Consider the following 19888-nt stretch of genomic DNA (forward strand, 5'->3'; position numbering starts at 1 on the left):
TCTCTTTTTTTCTTTCTTTTTTTTTTAAGTTTTGGGGTTTTCTTTTTTTTTTTTTTTTTTTTTTGGAGAAACTATAAATATTTCACAAATTTCTTTTTACAACAATTGTTGAGTTTGTATGTTAAGATTATGGTATAAATGTGATTATGAGTAGGTAGAGCTCGGGTTAACGTTAATTTATTATCTGACTTGACTTGATTATGTTAGGGTCGAATGAATTCAAATTATTGATAAACGGATGAATGGGAGGATTGTAGAGTGTTTTTGGTAAGGTTAAATTTACGACTTGATCGGTCATATTTGTGGGTTGTTTTGCCAATGCTGATAATTTTAGCATCGTTGCAACTAGCTAGCAAGTAAGCTAATAGGATTGACGGCATGATGCTAAATAGGAAAGCAAGGTATTGGGCAAAACTCTTTAAAGAGGTAAAGTCTATTAAAATTCCATATGGGAAACTTGATACTCAATCCAATCTCATCAGGGTTTTATTAGTGCCACTGCCAACAAACCGTAGATTATACCAACGGTTGGATTTTATGTTTTTTCAAATTGGGTTGCCCCAAATAAGATGAGTTTTGTCGAGTACGAAATTGACTGATCAGGCTTATCAGTGTATTAAAAGTTCAATCAATAGTTCACTAATATAAAAGAGAGATGCACCAATCATAACTTATCACGTTAGTGAATTGTGAAATTCTTTGTCTCTAGATTATAAATAAATAAAATTAAAGAACCATTATTTGGGTATATGAATTATGTATTTTAGAGTTTATTTTTTTATTTAAATTATTGACTGCTAATTTGTTCATAAAGTTTTGAAAATGATTAAACAATATATATGTACCTACTAAAAAAAACTAACAGCAATAATGATGAGGTGGTCCAATTTAGATACGTAAGATTCACATCAACGTTGAGTATCATGAATGGGTCATTTGACATTAAAATTAAAGAAAAAAAAAGGAACACACAGTGTAAAATTAAACAAAAATTATAAATTAATTTGGATCCAATTTGAATTTTGTTTGTACATCAACTTTTTAAAATTAATGGTTTACCTTTGATAATAAGAATATATATATAAAACTTGAACAAATGATAAAGATGTGAGGGACTAAATTAACATGATAGTTTAAAGACATAATTGAACCATACTTCATAATTTAGTAACTAACATAATACCTTATCTTGTTTTGGTTTCTAGAATTCTTCATTTGTAACATTAGATACGAGGGCCCAAAATTAATATGATATAAAACTAGCATTTTAGGGTTATTAGCATTATAAATTTCAATGGCGCTGGATTTTCCAATGAGAACAAGGTCAATGTAGAGGTGGTCGTTAGGAACAGTTTTGATTTAGTCATTGCCTCTAGCTCTCAAAAATTGCCTCAACCCTACACTTGTGAGGAAATTGAAGCTATGGCAGCGGCTAAGGCTCTGTCCTTTGCTCTAAAGCTGGGTTTTACCAGAGCTGTGCTAGAGGGAGATTCTTCGCTCCTTGTAAAGGCATTGCGCGATGATGGTGGTTCTTTGGCCCCCCATGGGTTGCTGGTTGAAGATGTGAAGTTTTTTTTTCCCAATTTTTTGTTCAATCACTTTGTTATTGTACAAAGAGAGAAGGTAACTCTGTTGCTCATAATTTGGCTAGATATATTAATAATATTCTATACTTTTCAATATAGATGGAGGATGTTCCACCTCAATTAATTACTTTCTGTATTTCAAGTTGATTTAACCACTATTTCTTAATTAAAGTTTATAGTTTTCTTCTAAAAAAAAGATTTCTTGCAAGTTAAGAAACAAAAATAATGGTCTTCCCTTCAAATGATCGTTAGATTTTTGGATTTTTTATATACTGTTGGAAATTTTTTTCCATGATTGAGGTTACAAATAATGCAAAGAAAATTTTCTTCTTTTTTTAAAAAATTAAAAAATTGATTTTTTTTTTTATTAAAAATAAATTATAAATTTTTTTGAAGTATGATCGTTTGTTTTTTTTTTTTTTTGAGAGAGTTTTAACCTATGACGTTGACCAAGACACCAATCAGTTTTTGGTGTAGGCAAGGATTGAACCCAAAATCTCTTATACAACCATTAGAGACTTTACCAGCTAAGCTAACTAGAATTTTTTTTTTTTTTTTTTTAAAAAGAAGTATGTAAAAAAAAATACCAGCATTAGTAAAGCTCACATTAATGACCTTTACATCACTTTTTTTTTTCTTTTTGTTGGAGAAATAATGACCTTTACATGCTAGTATTTTTTTTTTTTTTTTTTTGAGAAGGACATACGTACTACTATTTGGTTTAATGAAAAATAGATTTAGCTATATCAATTAATTTCTTATTCCCATAAAAAAAAAATTCATATTAATGATTCTCTGAAAAAGAAAAAAGAAATAGTCTTTATTAGAGTTGAAATCTGTGTACGTGTAACAGTTGAGTAGATGACAGATGTATCCCACTAATTAATTACGGTTTAATAGCAGTTGCATATATCTAGGTCCCTACTTATAATTATTGAGCTCACACCCATAAATAACTAGTTTTTCTTGAGTTAATAATTGTTAACAACTGACTTCTTAATGACCCAAGGTGTTTTTTTTTTTGAAAAAGAAAGGTTAAAATGCAAAGTGGATCTTTTGAGTTTAACTAAAATTTATTTCAGTCTTCTAAATTTCAAAACTATTCAATTTAGACATTTTATCAAATTTCGTTAAAAAATAGTCATTAAGTATGCAATTAGCTAATGAAAAAATAATTTTTGAAAAAGAATTCTCACATAAAAAATTTACAAAATATTTTTATTAATTTTATAGATTTTTTCATGTGAAAATATGTTTTAAGGACAATTATTTTAACAAAACTGAACTTAAATTAAATAAATTTGAAATTTAGAGGATTCAATTTAAAGGATTCATTTAAATTAGAGAACTTAAATGAATTTCAACCAATCTTAGAAGGTGCAATTTTTATTTAAACAAAAAACAAGTAAAACTAGTTATTCATATTTCATAGTAATAAAGTGGGAAAATCTCCATGGAATCAAGAATGTTTAGAAACTCCACAAATTGTTAAGTACTTTTAGAGTTCACTTTGGTAAAACAGGCATGTGCATCAGCTTGACTTTCTTCATGACGAAGTTTTGGAGGGCATGAGGCCCACTTCAACTTTATTCCATGAACCAATAATATTGAAAACCATAATATGCTCTTTGGACAAGACTGGAAAAAAAAGAAAGAAAAAAAACATAACAAGGAATTTATAAAGTCTCACTGAAAGTGGCAAAACCAGTGAATACAATTTAAATTTACAATATCTGTTTTACAATGGTTATTTATTATTATTAGCTCAGTATATTAATGAGTATTTTTTTTATTTAAACCAAATTTGATCATAAACCTCTTATTTGACAATAAAAGAAAAACTTTATTACTTGGACTAAATTTACCCATTCATATAATATAGTTATTAAATGAGTTTGTATTTTTTATTTTTTTTTAACTAAAGGATTCTATTAAATTACTCATATTATGCTTTGTTATTGTAACATGTCCCATACTGATTTAAGGAAGTATATTTGCTTTGCATGTACAACAGTGAAGTACTGAACACTAACTGTAAGTCAAAGTCTAAATCATATGGTTAGACTTTAGTACTTCACTGTCTTATTCCTTACACATTTACTAAAGTTTAAGTCAAATTAGTGAAGTATCCCATAATGATTTTCTTAAAGAATTGAAATTTTAGATAGGGCAATTGTTGTAATTTGCAAGATAATACCCCAATATATATATATATATATATATATATATATATATATATATAAAGCTTGAAGTTTATGAAAAAAAGAAGGCCTCCAAGGCTCCAACAAATAATTAAATTCAAAGTTATGGTATTCAAAAATATAAGTTTTTAGTGGGTTTTAATTAATTTAATTGCTAAACTATTTTATTGTCAAATAAGGGAGCTTTGGCGAAGGGTAAACAACTCATAGAATTGTAACTTTCAAGGAAAAGGCACATTACTTCCTCTGTAAATAGGGACAACATTATTAGGCAATTTCACTAATTCTCTTCACATTTAAACAAAACTCTCTTTTCATGCGACTCATGGTCATGATTCATGAGATTCCATCTATTTGAGACTAATGACTACATTAAACAAGTGATGACACTTTGGGTTGTACCTTGACTCTCTCAATAGGAAAGGTTCAAAAATGCATTTGAGCTACAATAAATATATTAATTTGCATGTAATTTTTACATAATATAGCAATGGGGAAATATAATTTTTATTTTGACATATTTAGAACCCATAATGTGATAGGTATGTACAAAATCAGCCATTATGAATAGCAAAAAAAGAGTCTATATATATATATATATATATATATATATTTTTTTTTTTTCCATCTTGCTTTTTTATAAAGCAACAATTAAGGTAATCTAATTACTGTTGATTGTTGCAAAGTTGTTGATTACAGCTTTAACAATGGGAAAAGAAGTTCTCATAAAAAATATTTAGGATTTTCTCAACCAATCCAAAGGTTTCTTGTCACTTTGGGGAAGCAGGAGGATCCTTAAAAGAATCCTTTTCTCTTTCATCCTATAGTGAAAAGGGGGAGAGAAAGGGGTACCAAATTAAAGCAACTTATTCCTTTCTTTGGGTCCAATTCATAGTTACTCTCCATTCTTTTCTTTTTGGGGTAGGAAAATAATCTGAAGACTTGATTGGACAAGCCCTGGCCTTTAAGTTTCTTTTACAAACATAGTGAGTAGGACTTTGGTTATTCTGACCCTTGGATTGGAACTTTGAAAATTATATTATAATTTATAAGCCGAGAAAACTGTGGGTTTTCTTTTATGCTTTTGATGTTGCAGAATATCAGCAAAGGAATTCATTGACTTAAGGAAAAGGGAAACAATTAACCAAAAGGGAACAAGGTTGACAATTACAATTTTGCACACTAACAAAAATGGAATTTGATTATTTTTCCTGAAGCAGTGTTTTGTAATGCCATTGAAGGCAAATAGCTGAAGACACCAATAAACTAATAAATCATCAAGAATCAACATAGATAATGTTGGATATTTTATAATAAATTGATGAGGGAGATTTTACAATTTGTTCCTAACACCTTAAGAAGGCTGACGGGAGTAACGAGCCCGTCAGCTCTGGTCACTGAACCATCTTCCTTCGGTCCGTGGCTCTGCCTCATATCTGACGGCATTGGGCTGAAGGGAGAAAACTAATGAGATCAAGGCTGAAGGAAGAAAGCTGATGGAATCAAGCTGAAGATTCTAAGCTGATGACCTTTTTGGAAATAGCTGCGTAGGCTGATGACCTTAGGAAGGAAAGGCTGACGGAGGGAAAAGCTGAAGGGGATAAGCAAACCTTCATCCATAACCTATCTTGCCCTCCACTTATGCGTGTATAAGGAAAGCTCTTGCGCTACACATTTGACCCTAGTCGAGAAGATTCCTATAAGGAAAAGGGCTCTAGGTGATATGTAAAACTCACAAATTACTCTCCTAGAAGGAAAGTGCTTCCTCACCAAGATGCTTATTTCAGCCCCACACTACTATATATACCCCAAAACCGTCATAAACAAAGGTACGCATAATTCACTTCAGCTCTAGCACTTTAGAGTTGCGAATAAGAAAGAAGCTCTAACTTGGCATTCGGAGGGTTTTTGGCCGGCACCACATGGGTGCCCTTTGTTTGGTCTTTTCTTTTGTTGTGTGGGTGTTGTTTCGAGTCAAGTGAGGGACACACGACAACTGGTGGATTTTTCTTCATCGTCATAAATCATCAAGAATCCACATAGATAATGTTGGATATTTTATATATCAAAGCAGTAGGTTGAATTAGTAATACAAGTTTGATCTCACTTTGGAAGTGGAAGAGTGTCATTATTTCTTTAGAGGGGATAGAGTGAATGAAACAATAGAAAGTATGTGTAAAATGCATTTGTTGTGTCTAATAAGGAACTAATGAAACTCTGTCTGACGGGATTATGAAAAATTGCATTTTTTTTTTATAGTACTTATTGTCATGAGTTGCATCACTTGATATTTAAACTTTTGTGGACATTATGAGATTGTATCTAATTGTTTTCTAACCGTGATAATACTTTATTTGTGACTTTTCACGGTCTATGCATATTTTTTGTTTAAACTCTCATTATTAAAGTAAGAATAATTATTATCCCATGATAATCAAATTTTCAAAAACACAAGAAATTCGTTGGGTTTTTCCGAAAATGTTATTTGAAGAACCCAACAGACTTAGTTGCATCTCGGGGACAAATTTACAGTATCACTTGCACTAGGAAAAATATTGTCTAAGGACAAACATCCATTGTTCTTTGTTCATTTCGTTGCTTCTGTTATTCCTTTGTTTTCCAAAAGATAAAAGCATAGAATTAACTTCATGTAGTTGAACAGAATAAAACTTCATCGTTGAATACTTCGTATATAAAAAAGAAAAAGAAAAAAGAAGTACTTCACTCTGTCTCTTAAGGTTAGAACTAACATATTGGATATTGAAATTAAATTTCTAAGAAATTGCAATCTTACAGCACACCACACCAGAGTATTAAAAACTAATGCTTTACTTGAAAGAACTGTCTTCAATCTCGTTTAGTTGTAAACTGACCACTAATCTCACTGTAGATGCACCACTGCAAGTTGATTCACTTCAATTACCTGCTCCAGTATGCGTTTCTTTGCTGAAGACAGTTTCTCACAAAAAAGCCTTGACAATAGCTGTCTTCTATTATCATCTATGCCTGGCAATCCCAGCGATGCTTACATGGAAGACCAACATCTTCACATAACATCTCATCATCAAAAACTACTGGTCAACCTAAATCATGAGTTTCGTTGTTCCTTAGTTTGTTTCTCAAAGTATTCCGTTGTTGTTGCTTGAACTAAATCATGAGTCTGATTGTCGATGAGCAGGTGTTTGTCCAAGTTCATAGAAAGAATTGCTCATGATCCATTCATTGTTTATCACTTGCTCAGCAAATAACTTGCCCCTACCATGAGGATGAGCCTTCTGCCTAATAGCTTCTCCTCAGCATGAGCATAATATTTTAATGCAATAGTGGTCCCAATCAGCAAAAAGGCCTCCAAGTAGGGTCAGTCATCACTGTCACTAATCTCAAAGACTGAATTTTTAACCATAGAGGATTCTAACACTTTTCCATCTTTGAATCTGCATAACGGAAAGGCAGGTCTTTGCTTGCTTCCAGAAGTCCTGAGATTAGATGAGGCAAGAATGAGACGTTTTCCAACTTTATATCTTCCAGGCTTATTCCCCAAACAGTCTGGAGTTCTAACAGTTTGCAATGGCAACATCCTCGGTGGTGTTTTGACTGCAAACCCAGGGAGGGCATCAACATGTATGCTTGAGCAATTATCATTGGCGTTAGTCTTCAATTGTTCTTTCATTTGACCTTGAAAGGTTGTACGTGTGACATCAATATCAGAGATTGAAGGGCTGCTAAAACTGCTTACCTCATTGGAAATCGGGAAATACCTCTTAATGATAGCTGTAACTGATACTACTTCTGATGACACATCACTTGGGGCCGCCTTCACTATTGCACTGGTGCTCAATCCTTCTCTAGCCTCAACTTCATTTGCAGATGGACAAATATCAGACCTCTCTTTGGCAGTAACACCAGGAGTGTCTTCATTTCTACCATTACATCCCTTCTTTATTTCACTCACTGTGCACTCCAAAAGCTTGTGTTTCTTCAATCTCTTATTTGTCTTTTCCTTTGGAATAAAGACTGCGCTCTGAAGCTCTTGTAGGGAAGGTTTAAGGGAGTTTGATCTTTCTGAACTCCTTTTTTTTCCTTCTCCTCTTGTGTCAGTCTGAACAGTGTTTGTAAGGAAGTTTGGTGGTTCCAAATAAACAGTATCTTTGCTACCAACGTATAATACATGCTCCACAACTTTAGTAGCCACACCCTTGGGTAAACCAGACCTACTTAAATCACTCAAAGGCCGTGCTTCCACATGCAGAAACCATGTTCCTTTCTTACCCTGGAAAGCATACTTCAATGGCATTGACTCGGGCAGATGGTAAAAGAATGACTTTTGCTTCACCTACTAGAACAACAAGTAGATAATTAGAAGCATAACTGATAATAAAAGTAGATCACAAAGAAAAGAATTCAATAGTATAATTGAAAACAAGAAATGGGTATTGAGTAAAATAAAAATGATAAGGCACCATTAATCCTTGGATCATGATCTCTCCTGACTTGGGGAAACAATTGAAGTGCACTCTTTCAGCTTCTCCTACAGAGAGATGTTGGACTAAATTATCATTCCATAAACTAGATATGGCCATCATTTATCAAGCTTACACAAGACAAATGAATTAGAAGCTCTTCTAAGAAACATAATATGGGGCAAGAATACAGACTCACAAAATGGAAGTAAACACACACTCACACACACACACACACAGAACATATTAATAGGATCTTCACCAGCAAACCTCAGACTACCTAAAAAAGATCAGTACTAACATCCTCATACAAGTAATTCTTCAAAGAGATTGACTTGGATATCACATTTAACCTTCTCCAATGGCACCAATGGTTTGCATTATTAAGGAGTGTCATAAACCAATAAATCTTAGTTAATCAAATCAAAGCAAAATGATTTAGAACAAGAAAATAGAAGTTATGATCTTACCAATCAGTTAATAAAATACAATAAATAAAGTTTTGATTTTTAATGATTATATTAATGTATAAAACTCGTATAAAAAAAAAAAAAAACTCTACTCAATCAGGCCAAGTAAAGATAACCAAATAAAGGAAGCTTTTTAATACAAAGAAAGTAATTTGGGAACAAAATGGCTACCACCCTGAATAATTCACCTTATGGTTTTTTCACAATGCATTACCCAAAAAAAAAAGTTATGTTAAACAGAAAAGGGTGGATAGTATAAATGAGGAGAAAAGATAAAATTTAGATAAAAAGAGAGGAATGGGCGTGAGATTATTTTGCTCATTTACATGAAAGCTGCATTATTTTTAATAGCAAATTGTGCTATACAGAAATAGTGGATAGTATAAAAAGAGAAAAATTGATATAAAAAAAAGAGGGTAATGGGTGTGAGAAAATTTAGTTTTGCTCACTCTTGAAGTCTCTTGCAGTGATATCTGGAGGGACAGCCATTGCCATGCGAGTGCCCAAGTTAGTTTCTGTGAAGATTGGTACTTCCACAGTAGAAGCAGCCATTAGAGCTGTAAAGAATGGAGAGAGAAGCTGCAGAACAGAAGGCAATGAGTAATAAATAACTTTAGAAAAAGAGGCACTTTCTACATGTACATAGAACTTGGTGGGTCGGGTTTCGCCAGTTTTTAGGATGGACTATCAACTACGGAGGACACCCAATTAAAAAAAAAAAAAAAAAAAAATATTGGACCGAATGAGTGTAGAATTCAACATTGGTCTTTGAGATGGGATTCGGTTAATTTAACTGGAAAGTCTGATGGTTGAATAACTTAATTGGTGTTTTGGTATGAAAATACAGGTTCCGTTTGGATGTAGCTGAAAACTGAAAGTTGAAAATACTGTAGAAAAATAATTTTTTAATGTGTAAATAGTACCGTGAGACCCACTTTTAAATAAAAAACTGTTGAAAAGTACATGAATAGTGCGTATACTGTGCATGCACAGTGACTTGTCCCTTAAAAGTAGAAACGGGCAACAGGGAAAAAAAAAAAGGAAAAACGCTGAACACTGGACGCGTTCAGTGCTATCCAAACCAACCTATAGAATTCTTGTAAAAAAAGAATGTTATAAGTTGAAACTTTTTTTTAAAAAAATCATTAGTATTCAGAGTTTTATGGTCTTAAGAGGAAGGGCTGAAGAGAGAAGTTGACATCATGTTTTCTCTATTGGGAATTTCTTTATGGTCTATTAAAGGTATCTAATATTTTGAGGAGATATTTTTTCACTCTTAAAAAGTGTTTAAAGAAAGGACCTCTATTGAACTTATTTTCCATGATTATGTAAAACGTTTAGACAAATAAAATATTGATAACAGAATCAAGGAAAAAACATATATTTGTTTCTAAAAAATGAAAAAAGAAAAACATATATAGTTGGTCCTAAAATTTGGGTCACTTTTTATTTTAGTTCCTCAATTCAAACCGTCCATTTTTTTTAAGAAGAAAGAGTTCACTTTTATTATTTTAAAAATGAGTAGAAGTAGGGGTAATACAAATTTTACTATTTAGTAAAAAAAAAAAACACATTTTTACTATAATTAACTTTTTGACTAATATATCATCAATCACCAATTGGCAATTACAAATAAAAAATTCACGTATTTGATTACTAAGTGATTGTCCACCCGATACATTTATTACCATAATAATTTGTAAATTTTATTTTATATAATAAAATTGGATTTAGACATTTGTAAATTTTACTAACTGGATTTGTTGTTTTGTTTGCAACAAAATAATTATGATTATTGTTAGTGAAATGTTGACATGATAAAATTTAGACCATTAAATTATTAAAAATTGGTTAGGATTTAAGGAAATTTATTAGTAAAGTAAATTTGCAAATACACTTTGTTAACCGTTTTAGTCTTTCCATAATCAGGTTGTTGTAATTCTGATTACATTACAAAATTTGACAAAGCAATATAGCACTCCTATAATTGTTGAGAAAATTTAGAAATATAACTTTTTTATAACATAATTTTGATGTGACCAATTTTTGAGTAGTAGAAAAAAGTAAGTTTATGTGAAAATAATAGACTATTACTCATAATCTGCCATATTAAAATTATAACAAAATTGTGGAAAAAAGAAAAGTTATGATCTTAAACCGACTTAGGATTGTTGTGAAAGGAAAAAGCTTCAATTTTTTTTTCAAAATTTTTTCTTTTTGAGAATGAATAAAATATAACCATTCAGATTTTACTATTTTAGGGATAAATATTAAATAGGAGTTAGACCCAAATATTAAATAGTACTCCATATTTTTAGTTTTTTTTTTTATACCAAAAATCAAATATTAACTTGGAACAATCTTCTTTAAATAAATAAAAAAATTGCACAGTGGCACGTTTGCATATTATCCAAGACAAACGTTGGAGTTAGACTAAACAATGGCGCAAGTTCTCTCCCTCACTGCAACTCTGTGTGCAGCTGAGACCCACAAAGCTTCTTCAAAGCCACTGAAGCTTGCCAAGACCTCCCGGGAGACAAAGACCAAGACACCTATTTACAATCCCAGAAAAGGTAAAAGTTCAGAACTTTCCTTTTGGTTCATGAGAAAATTCAAGAAAAGTGAAATGATGGGCTCTCTAAAAACAAACACTTAATTTAGTGTAATGGGTTATCATTGAATTTGAATTAAGTTTCAAAATTGTATTTTCTTTCTCAGCAGTCAAAGGAAAGGTGTGTTATAGTGATATAAGAGAGGGTTTGGCTTTGTTTAATGCTAATTGAGAAAAAAAAAATTAAACTTTTGAATTTGGTTTCTTAGGAAGTGTAATGATAAAATTGAATATGATGGGTTTCAGTGGAAAGCAATAAGTATCCATCTAATACATGAGTGTAATGCCACTATTGTGCATAGTGTGGTTCAAAATTTTGTTTTTCTTAAAAATAATGGGGAGTGTGTGTTTAGTAATATCAGTATAATTTTTGTTTAACTTGGTTCTAGTTTACCTTCTTGTTACTGGCATTGACTGGGGAAAAAAATGCAAAATTTTCAGGTTCTGACAGTTCCTTTAACAAGACCCGGAAGCTGAATTTGGAGGTCTCACCTCACAGGGCTGGTAATTGTAGCTCTTCAGTGTGTCTCTGAGCATGTTGTAGAATTATTGTATATAGAATTGGATATTGGTGTTTTTGTTATGCGCTTAAGTTTGGGAATATTGCAGTTCATCTATATTTGGCTATAAGAATTGTTGGTCAGAATCTTTGTGCCATTTGGGTTTCTCATGTCAATTTATTTTGGCTTTATGTAGTGTCTGCAGTGAGATTAATGAGAATAGAGCTGGGTGGTGCTTTTGCTGACCTGTTGAATGAGAAAGGGAAGGGTTCTGGTGATAATGAGATGGGATATGTTGAAAGAACTCTTGGGTTTCGCACCCGGGAGTTAGAGGATCGGGATCTTAGATTGGTTCTCTCTCTATTCCTTATCTTTTGTTTTTGTATTTATACTTTCTATTAATATTCAAAATTTCTTTAAGACCTTTTTCCTTCATCTCATTTCAAAATTTAAAGGAATGCAGGAAAATCTTGATATAATAGTTCCACCTAAAGGGTTTAAACTTTTTAGGTTTGGTGTTCTTAGTGAAACTGGGATAATAATACTCTCTTGTAGCCTGAAAAGTCTATCTTGGCAAAAAAATCTTCCATTTATATCTTTCCTTCTCCCTTTTGATACTATTTTTAAAAAATTATATAGGTTACAGATATTGTTGGTGGAACCAGCCGTTGGAGGAGATATCTTGATTATTTAATCAGTTCCATATGCCATGATGATAGCACATTTAGACACATGGAGCCTCTTCTCTTACAGGTAATTTTGATTTTGCACGCTTCCTATTGGCTCTTTTTTATGCATCACCAACTATGGTGTAACGGCAGCCGGAAAACAATACAGTTGAGAGGGCAGATTTTATGAAGTTGACCCTACATTTATACCTTTCTCTGGTTGTATGTATTCTTGCTAATAATTTATTGACATGTGGACATTTTTTTCATTTGTATTCAAAAGGGTTTATGCTTGAATGCTGTTGAATCAAATTGGAGGGTTGCACAGAGAATATAAACCATCACCAAGATTCTTTGAAATTATATTTGGAAAGTTTGACCCTTTTACTTATAATGATCTCAATTACTTTTGGTTTTTTTTTTTTTAATCTCTGTTTCTAGATACTCCGAATTGGTTTCTACGAGATTGTCAAGCTAGATATGCCACATTATGCTGTTGTAGATGAGGTAAACTTTTTCTTATATTTAACTAATACTTTTAGTAAGGTTAATATGTACTAATTTCTATAGCTGGTTTTTTTTAACCTGTTTCAGCTAGAGATAATTATCAGCAATAATTGACTAACTGATTGGAGATATCCGTTTATCATTTTCTTTGATGAATAATGAAAGGTTGATATAGGTAGACTGAGCATTTTGCTGTGACGTGTGCTCGGCGTTGATTTTTAGACTTAGATTCATTAAAAATGCATGAAAATCATTCAGTGATCACTCTTTGCTGACCCTTTTTGGTGACCGATGAATTTTCTGAAATATCTGATTATTTTCATGATCTTACCATTCTGCCTTTGACATGAATATCACCTATGTGACACCTATCATATATATGGTCAAACCTTTGAATGTGATCAATTTATGTCTAGTTGGGCATGACCTAGTTTCAGTTCTGGCCCTATAACTTCGTAAATGTTCACTCTTTTTTTGGATGTAACTATCGTTTAAATGTTTCATCAAGTTGTTTATTTCTCTTGACACATTTGTTATGTATAACTGCAGAATGTGAGGCTTGCAAAGGTTGCCCTTAGACCAGGTGCTGGTAACATGGTCAATGGGATTCTGCGGAAACTTGTTTTGCTTAAGGTTTGCCATTATCAATTCATACATGCTGCTGTTAAATGGTTATTCTGTTTGAATCCCTTAAACTTTGGTTTGCAGGAAAGTAACACTCTTCCTCTACCCAAAGTGGAGGGTGATGAACGTGCACAAGCACGTGCTCTTGCCATTCTGTACTCTCATCCTGTTGTAAGTACATAGTGCAACATTTTTACAACTTCTATAAAAATGTTATTATATGTAAATATTCTGATCAAAGGGCCTGCTGTTAGAGTTACATTTTGCCATAGTAATGTTCTCTGGAGAAATATACAATCAAATGTATGAAACTTTCACTAAAATTCAAGGATTTAATTTCTCCAAAGGAACCAAAATTAACGCTGAACAAATTTTGTATCTTTACCTGAAGTATCGGTTGTAAACTCCATTAACTTCCTTAAATTAGAAAATAATTGCAGGTAACTCAAGTTTAACCTGAGCTTTAACCTTACCATTCTCTAAATCATTAATGAAGACCAATTCATTGGACTAAAAGGCCAAACTCTGAACTTAACTCTCTGATTGACATTCCATGTCATATGGAAAAAAGTGTTGAAAGGGTCTTCCACATGAATGAGTCGATGGTTCATATATCTTTGAACAATTTGTCAACAGTTACTTGTTAAGGCCTTTTGCCGCATCATATTTGATTTTCTGTTTCAGTGAGAATCAAGCTTCATTGTACTACTGTACAAAACTTATTATTATTGTTTTCTAAAAAACATGAAGAAAAATTGGAATGTTAGAATGAAAGGCTATCAACAATGGATGTACGCTTTCTTAGTGCTCATTAAATTTCTCCTTTCCAGTGGATGGTAAGGCGATGGACAAAGTATATTGGGCAAGAAGAAGCCATTAAGTTGATGGCCTGGAACAATAGTGATCCCAGTTTCAGCTTGAGGTTTTTGGCTACAATATTTTGTTCTCCCTCAGTATTTGATGTGAAACAGATATCATAGCTACCTCTTTTGTTGGTAATGTCAGGGCAAACGGAGGGAAAGGTGTTTCAAGAGCTGACCTTGTGATGCAGCTTAATTCATTGAAGGTGCTTGATAACTTTTTTAAATTTCCTTACAGATGATTAAGGTGCTTAATGATTTTATGTATATCACTTTGTGTCTTATTACCTCCCGACTAATGATTTGATGGACCACTTTCCTTGAAGTTTGGGTTTACAACTACTTAATCCTCATCTTGAGATCTTCCTTCTCACACTCACACAACACAGTATTTTGGAGTGTTTGGCGCTAAATATATGTATTAATAATTTTTCTTCTCTTGAGCTACAGGTCCCACACGAGCTTTCTCTGCATTTGGATGATTTTGTCCGTATTAAAACTGGGATGCAGGTATGGATTCGATATATGGTCTCTTTTGAACAGTCATAGATTTATTTAAATGGAGGACAGTCACTCACTGTCCCTGCTATATTTTCAAGTTGATGCCAACTAGGGTTGTTTCTGAGCAGTTGCTAGTTGCTGACATTTCATTGGCAGAACAATAAAATAAAGTGCACATTTGTGGTTTGCATAATTTTTTACTCTTTAAAATTCATGGGGGCTTAGTGTAGATCAGTAGTTCATTAATTCTAATTGTTATGCGGCCATGTGGGCGTTGTCTTGGTTTTCTCTTAACTGTAGGCAATTTCCAGCCTTTATGTAAAAACTGACGTACATATTGCGTGTGTGTGTTTATTAAGAGAAGGAGGGGAAATTAAAAGATTTCCTACAGAGAGGGGGCACTATTGTGTTCGCAATTAATATCAGTCATTACTGAAGCACTTAAGGTCTGTTTCATTTTCTAATTACTTACGTATCTTCATTTCAGATTGTCATACAGGCTGGCTTACTCAAAGAAGGTTTATGTTCCGTTCAGGATGAGAGTGCAGGTGATTTTATCCTAACTTTAAATTGGATGTGAGTCAAATTATGGCTTCCACTAAAAAAGGAAGTGGATTTTCACACACACACATATATATATATATACACACACATATATATATATATATATTTTTTTTTTTCATGACATGTTATGACCAATATGATGGATCTGGTCAAGATGAATGGGTGTCTGATAATCTTATCAAACCGATAGTTTCCATGTTTACATATTTATAGACTGTGCTTAGTTGTACATAGATACATTTCTATATTCTTATTAGACCATGTACTATTTTTCTTCAATTCTTGGGTACAGTGTATGGAAAAGTTCAAGGTTTTGACTTTAACTTTTCAGTCCAACTGTGCTGGAGTATGTAAATTGATATGTCCTTTATATTATATTACAACTCATTGCAGGCATGATCGTTTCTGTTGTGGATCCTCAACCGGGTGACAGAATAATTGATTGTTGTGCTGCTCCAGGAGGCAAAACTCTTTACATTGCATCCCAATTAAGTGGCCAAGGTATTCTTCATTGCAAGAAAATTCATATTGGTCAGTTGAAGTGATTGCTACAATATATGAATTTTTTAAAATCTTTCTTTTTGCTTGAATGAGGACTCATGTAATGCTTATTTATTTTCTGTCTGCAGTGAAAGCAGAGATGAAAATCGATGTTTTTTTTTTTCCCCTTTTTAATTGACTCTTCCATAAGATGATTCATGAGAGGTTTGCAGTCATTCTTACAACTGAACACAGAATATCTTCTTCTTCTTTTTTCCCCTTTTTGACTGCCTAGATGAACTGTTTTTTTGGGGTGAAGAGTAGGGCACGTGTGAGAACTTAATAGCCTCCTTATAGCTCAACTTCAAGCTGCAGGATAGCTGATTTTGTGGCTATTTTGATTGTTGATATTATAATTTATTGTAGTGAGAAACATCCAAAATCTTATCTTTGAAATAATAAATTGGACTTTTTTTTTTTTTAATACCAGGATGGTGGAATCGCTTGATCTAAATTCTAAATGACAAAAGTTTAAGTTTTTATTTTCTTTACTTCCACTTTTGAGCAATAATAAATAATACTGAAGGTGCAATATGGTGTCTCAGGTATGGTATCTGCAATTGACATAAACAAAGGCCGGTTAAGAATCCTTAAAGAGACAGCCAAGTTGCACCATGTAGATGGTGTCATCACCACCATCCATAGTGATCTTCGTATCTTGGCTGTAAGTCATCATCTTATGTAAATTTGGATCCTTGTTTCAAACATTTAATTTCTTATGAAAACCCATTTTACAGGAAAAGAATCCAGTTAAAGGTGATAAGGTTTTGTTGGATGCCCCATGTTCTGGATTGGGTGTTCTCTCGAAGGTGATTGTCAAAGAACCACATGTATCTCCATATGTTTGTTTGCATTCAGCATCTGTTATATTTCAATTCTTGACTGTTTAAATTTACCAACATGTTGTCTACCTTTTTGACCTTTTAAAGAGAGCGGACCTGCGCTGGAATAGGAAGTTAGAGGATATGGAACAGCTGAAGAATTTACAAGATGAGCTCTTGGATGCAGCATCCATGTATGATCAGAAGTCCTCCCCCCCCCCCCCCCCCTTCCCTCTCTCTCTCTCTCTCTCTCTCACACACACACACACACACACACACACGTAGGGTGTATGAGAGCAAATTTTCACATCCTTTCGTCAACTAATTTGTTTTTGTTTATCTGTTTTAATTGTGCATTATAGATTGGTAAATCCTGGTGGAGTTTTAATATACAGTACCTGCTCCATAGATCCTGAAGAGAATGAAGAAAGGGTGGCCTCATTTCTTCTCAGGCATCCGGTAGGTTTATCACATGATATTTTTAAATGTTTTGTTCATGTTTCCAGCTAATACTCTTAAGAAAGATTCAAATGCCCCATAGTTTTAAGAAAATAATACTGAACTCACCTGTAAATCCATTTTTTATTTGGAAAATAAAAAAGCTTAGACAAAGAATCACGTTCTTTTCCAGCTACTCCTAGTAAACATATCATAGAACGTACCAAGGATGAAATTTCTGTTGTATGCCATCATTCTCCTGGGATATCTGGGATAATTGATCAAACTCAATATATACTTTTGAAAGTTGAAACCAAAAGAAAAGGAAAAATGAGCATACATGTTTATAAATATAACTGTATAGACAGGCACACATATATGGTACTTTTTGGAGTTAGAAAAGTGTGTTTATCTGTACTTGTTTTTTTTTTTTTGGGTCTCAGGAATTTTCTATAGATCCTGTTGACAGATATGTACCACCTGATTTTTTAACGGAAAATGGTTTCTATTCCTCCAACCCGGTAAAACATTTGCTTGATGGGGCCTTTGCAGCTCGTCTAGTTCGAGCCTCATAAAACAGATGTAAGTATAGCCACCCTGGCAATCTCAGCACATTATTTCAGATTATTTCTTTCTAATATTGACTATAATGGAAATATAGAGACCAGGATTTTACCCTCTGTAGGATAAATTTCACACAAAAATTTTGAAGCAAATCACTTTCTTCGACAGGCATATGCAATCTTCTTATTCTAGGGCCATTCAATTCCCGCTGCATGACTGATATTCCTTGATTCCCTGGTGATTCATTGTACTGAGCCTTGAGCATTGAGAGATTCATGTGGATTACATCCTTCATCAAATGCTTGGGGAGCATTCTCTCTTGATCACTCAGTTTCTAAGTCAGGGCGGCTTAACCCATGGTGAAACAAGATATCAACGCATTGACAAGCAAAGGGATAAAGTTTTACATCTCCTTTGGTTCAGCAAGGTTCCAATTGATTCACATGTTGGGAGATGACGCTACGGAGCTACTTGAGGGGCTCCACCAAGTCATCAACACAAAAATTATCTCATGCATCATCTCTCACAAATATTTGGACTCTACACTACGTGAGACTCACATGTTATGAGAGAGATAATGCATATGCTGGATGCACTAGATACCTTCTAATCAACAATTGTTTCTAACTTTACTTATATAGGAGGCACTGCGGCAAAGTGTAAATATGGATGTGTAAAACCAGAGGATCATTTTGTGGCATCATGTTGTCTTACTATGAAATGCAATTTTGTAACCACTAGTTTTAAAGCTCAAGCCAAATGCCAATACATGGGTAGAATACTTTTAGAAGATTTTTTTTCTTATGTCATGTGTACTTGTGCTATCAAAAATAAAATTAACTATTGCACATCCATAAAATGTAAAGGTAAAGGATCTCCAAATTAATGTGTTAAAAATGTGAAGATCTTCAAGGTTCAAAATTATCCATACCCATAAAGTTGATTTATAACAAAAACGAAAAATTCTTGGATATTGATATTTTATCATATTATTAGTAAGTATATAAAAAATTGGTTTTTGTTATGATAAATATTAAGGTATTTTTTACAAAAATAACGGATAATAAATTAGAGTGTTGAATTTTTGTGATCATTGTTTTTTGAAAGACTAGGAATAGATCTTGATTCTTTTTAAGTGGAAAGGAGACTACACTAGATTGGCATAAAACTCTTCATAATATCTCTAGGACAGAATTAAATACAATTTCTCAATTAAATTCAACAATGTTATTGTATTGGCCAATGAATCAGGTAATTAAATTTAATTGTCATTGTGAGTAAATAACACATTTTGTGCATGAATCTATCAAATATCTTGTTGTAATTGTATATATTGATCATTTTAAACATAAAAAACAGTGGAATAATTATGTTGTATAATGTTAGGAACACAACAATTTTCACTACAATCATGATTGGAATAAATATGGTTCTATTACTAACATTAGTTATATTGAGCCAATCACAACATTTCACTTCCACAATTGCAAATATTGTTGTATCTCTAAGTTTATTGAATAGTTTACATATAAGTTTATACAGCATAGTAAAGCAAGATGCTGATAATGTATACATATGCAATAATCGACATGACAAAGTGTAAAATTCGCATTGCTTAATATAATATTTTTTAAAAGATTAAAAGTGTACTTTGCATTATCTATATTTGGGGCTGCTCTTGAATCTGTCACTCAACTTTCAAAACTTGCAATTAATGTACAGATTTATTTCAACAATATCAATGTACCTCTTTCGTTATGGTTTCTCAAAATTTTGCCCTTAACTCACATGAAAGCCCTTCTCCAAAAAAAAAAAAAAAAACTCACATGAAAACAACATTGTTTTTGTTTGGGTTCGATACAAGATTTTAACTAATGTTAAAAGACACATTCATATGGTTGTAATATTCAGGTGCCTATGTATCAAGAAGAAGAATACTAGGGGCCTAGATTGTAAGTTTTGATAACTCAATA

At 32.6% G+C, this 19888-nt stretch overlaps 2 protein-coding genes across 2 annotated transcripts; one reads left to right on the forward strand and one right to left on the reverse strand.

Annotated features, from left to right (window-relative positions):
- Positions 1-6463: 6463 nt before the first annotated feature.
- Positions 6464-9365, reverse strand: LOC142639805 (uncharacterized). Its single transcript, XM_075813945.1, has 3 exons — positions 9167-9365; positions 8248-8315; positions 6464-8120 (listed from the first exon to the last, which is right to left on the reverse strand). The coding sequence occupies exons 1-3, from the start codon at positions 9267-9269 to the stop codon at positions 7146-7148; spliced, it is 1146 nt and encodes a 381-aa protein (XP_075670060.1). The 5' UTR covers positions 9270-9365; the 3' UTR covers positions 6464-7145.
- Positions 9366-11120: 1755 nt separating this feature from the next.
- On the forward strand, positions 11121-18669 carry LOC142638319 (uncharacterized). The gene is made up of 18 exons (XM_075812335.1): positions 11121-11290; positions 11770-11832; positions 12025-12179; positions 12468-12581; positions 12938-13003; positions 13553-13636; positions 13712-13798; positions 14458-14549; positions 14633-14693; positions 14938-14997; positions 15476-15536; positions 15946-16053; positions 16638-16756; positions 16830-16901; positions 17022-17107; positions 17276-17372; positions 17795-17933; positions 18084-18669. The coding sequence occupies exons 1-17, from the start codon at positions 11158-11160 to the stop codon at positions 17924-17926; spliced, it is 1590 nt and encodes a 529-aa protein (XP_075668450.1). The 5' UTR covers positions 11121-11157; the 3' UTR covers positions 17927-17933; positions 18084-18669.
- The last annotated feature ends 1219 nt before the right edge of the window (positions 18670-19888 follow it).

Source organism: Castanea sativa, chromosome 6, assembly GCF_040712315.1.
Source record: "Castanea sativa cultivar Marrone di Chiusa Pesio chromosome 6, ASM4071231v1".
NCBI classification, from domain to species: domain Eukaryota; kingdom Viridiplantae; phylum Streptophyta; class Magnoliopsida; order Fagales; family Fagaceae; genus Castanea; species Castanea sativa.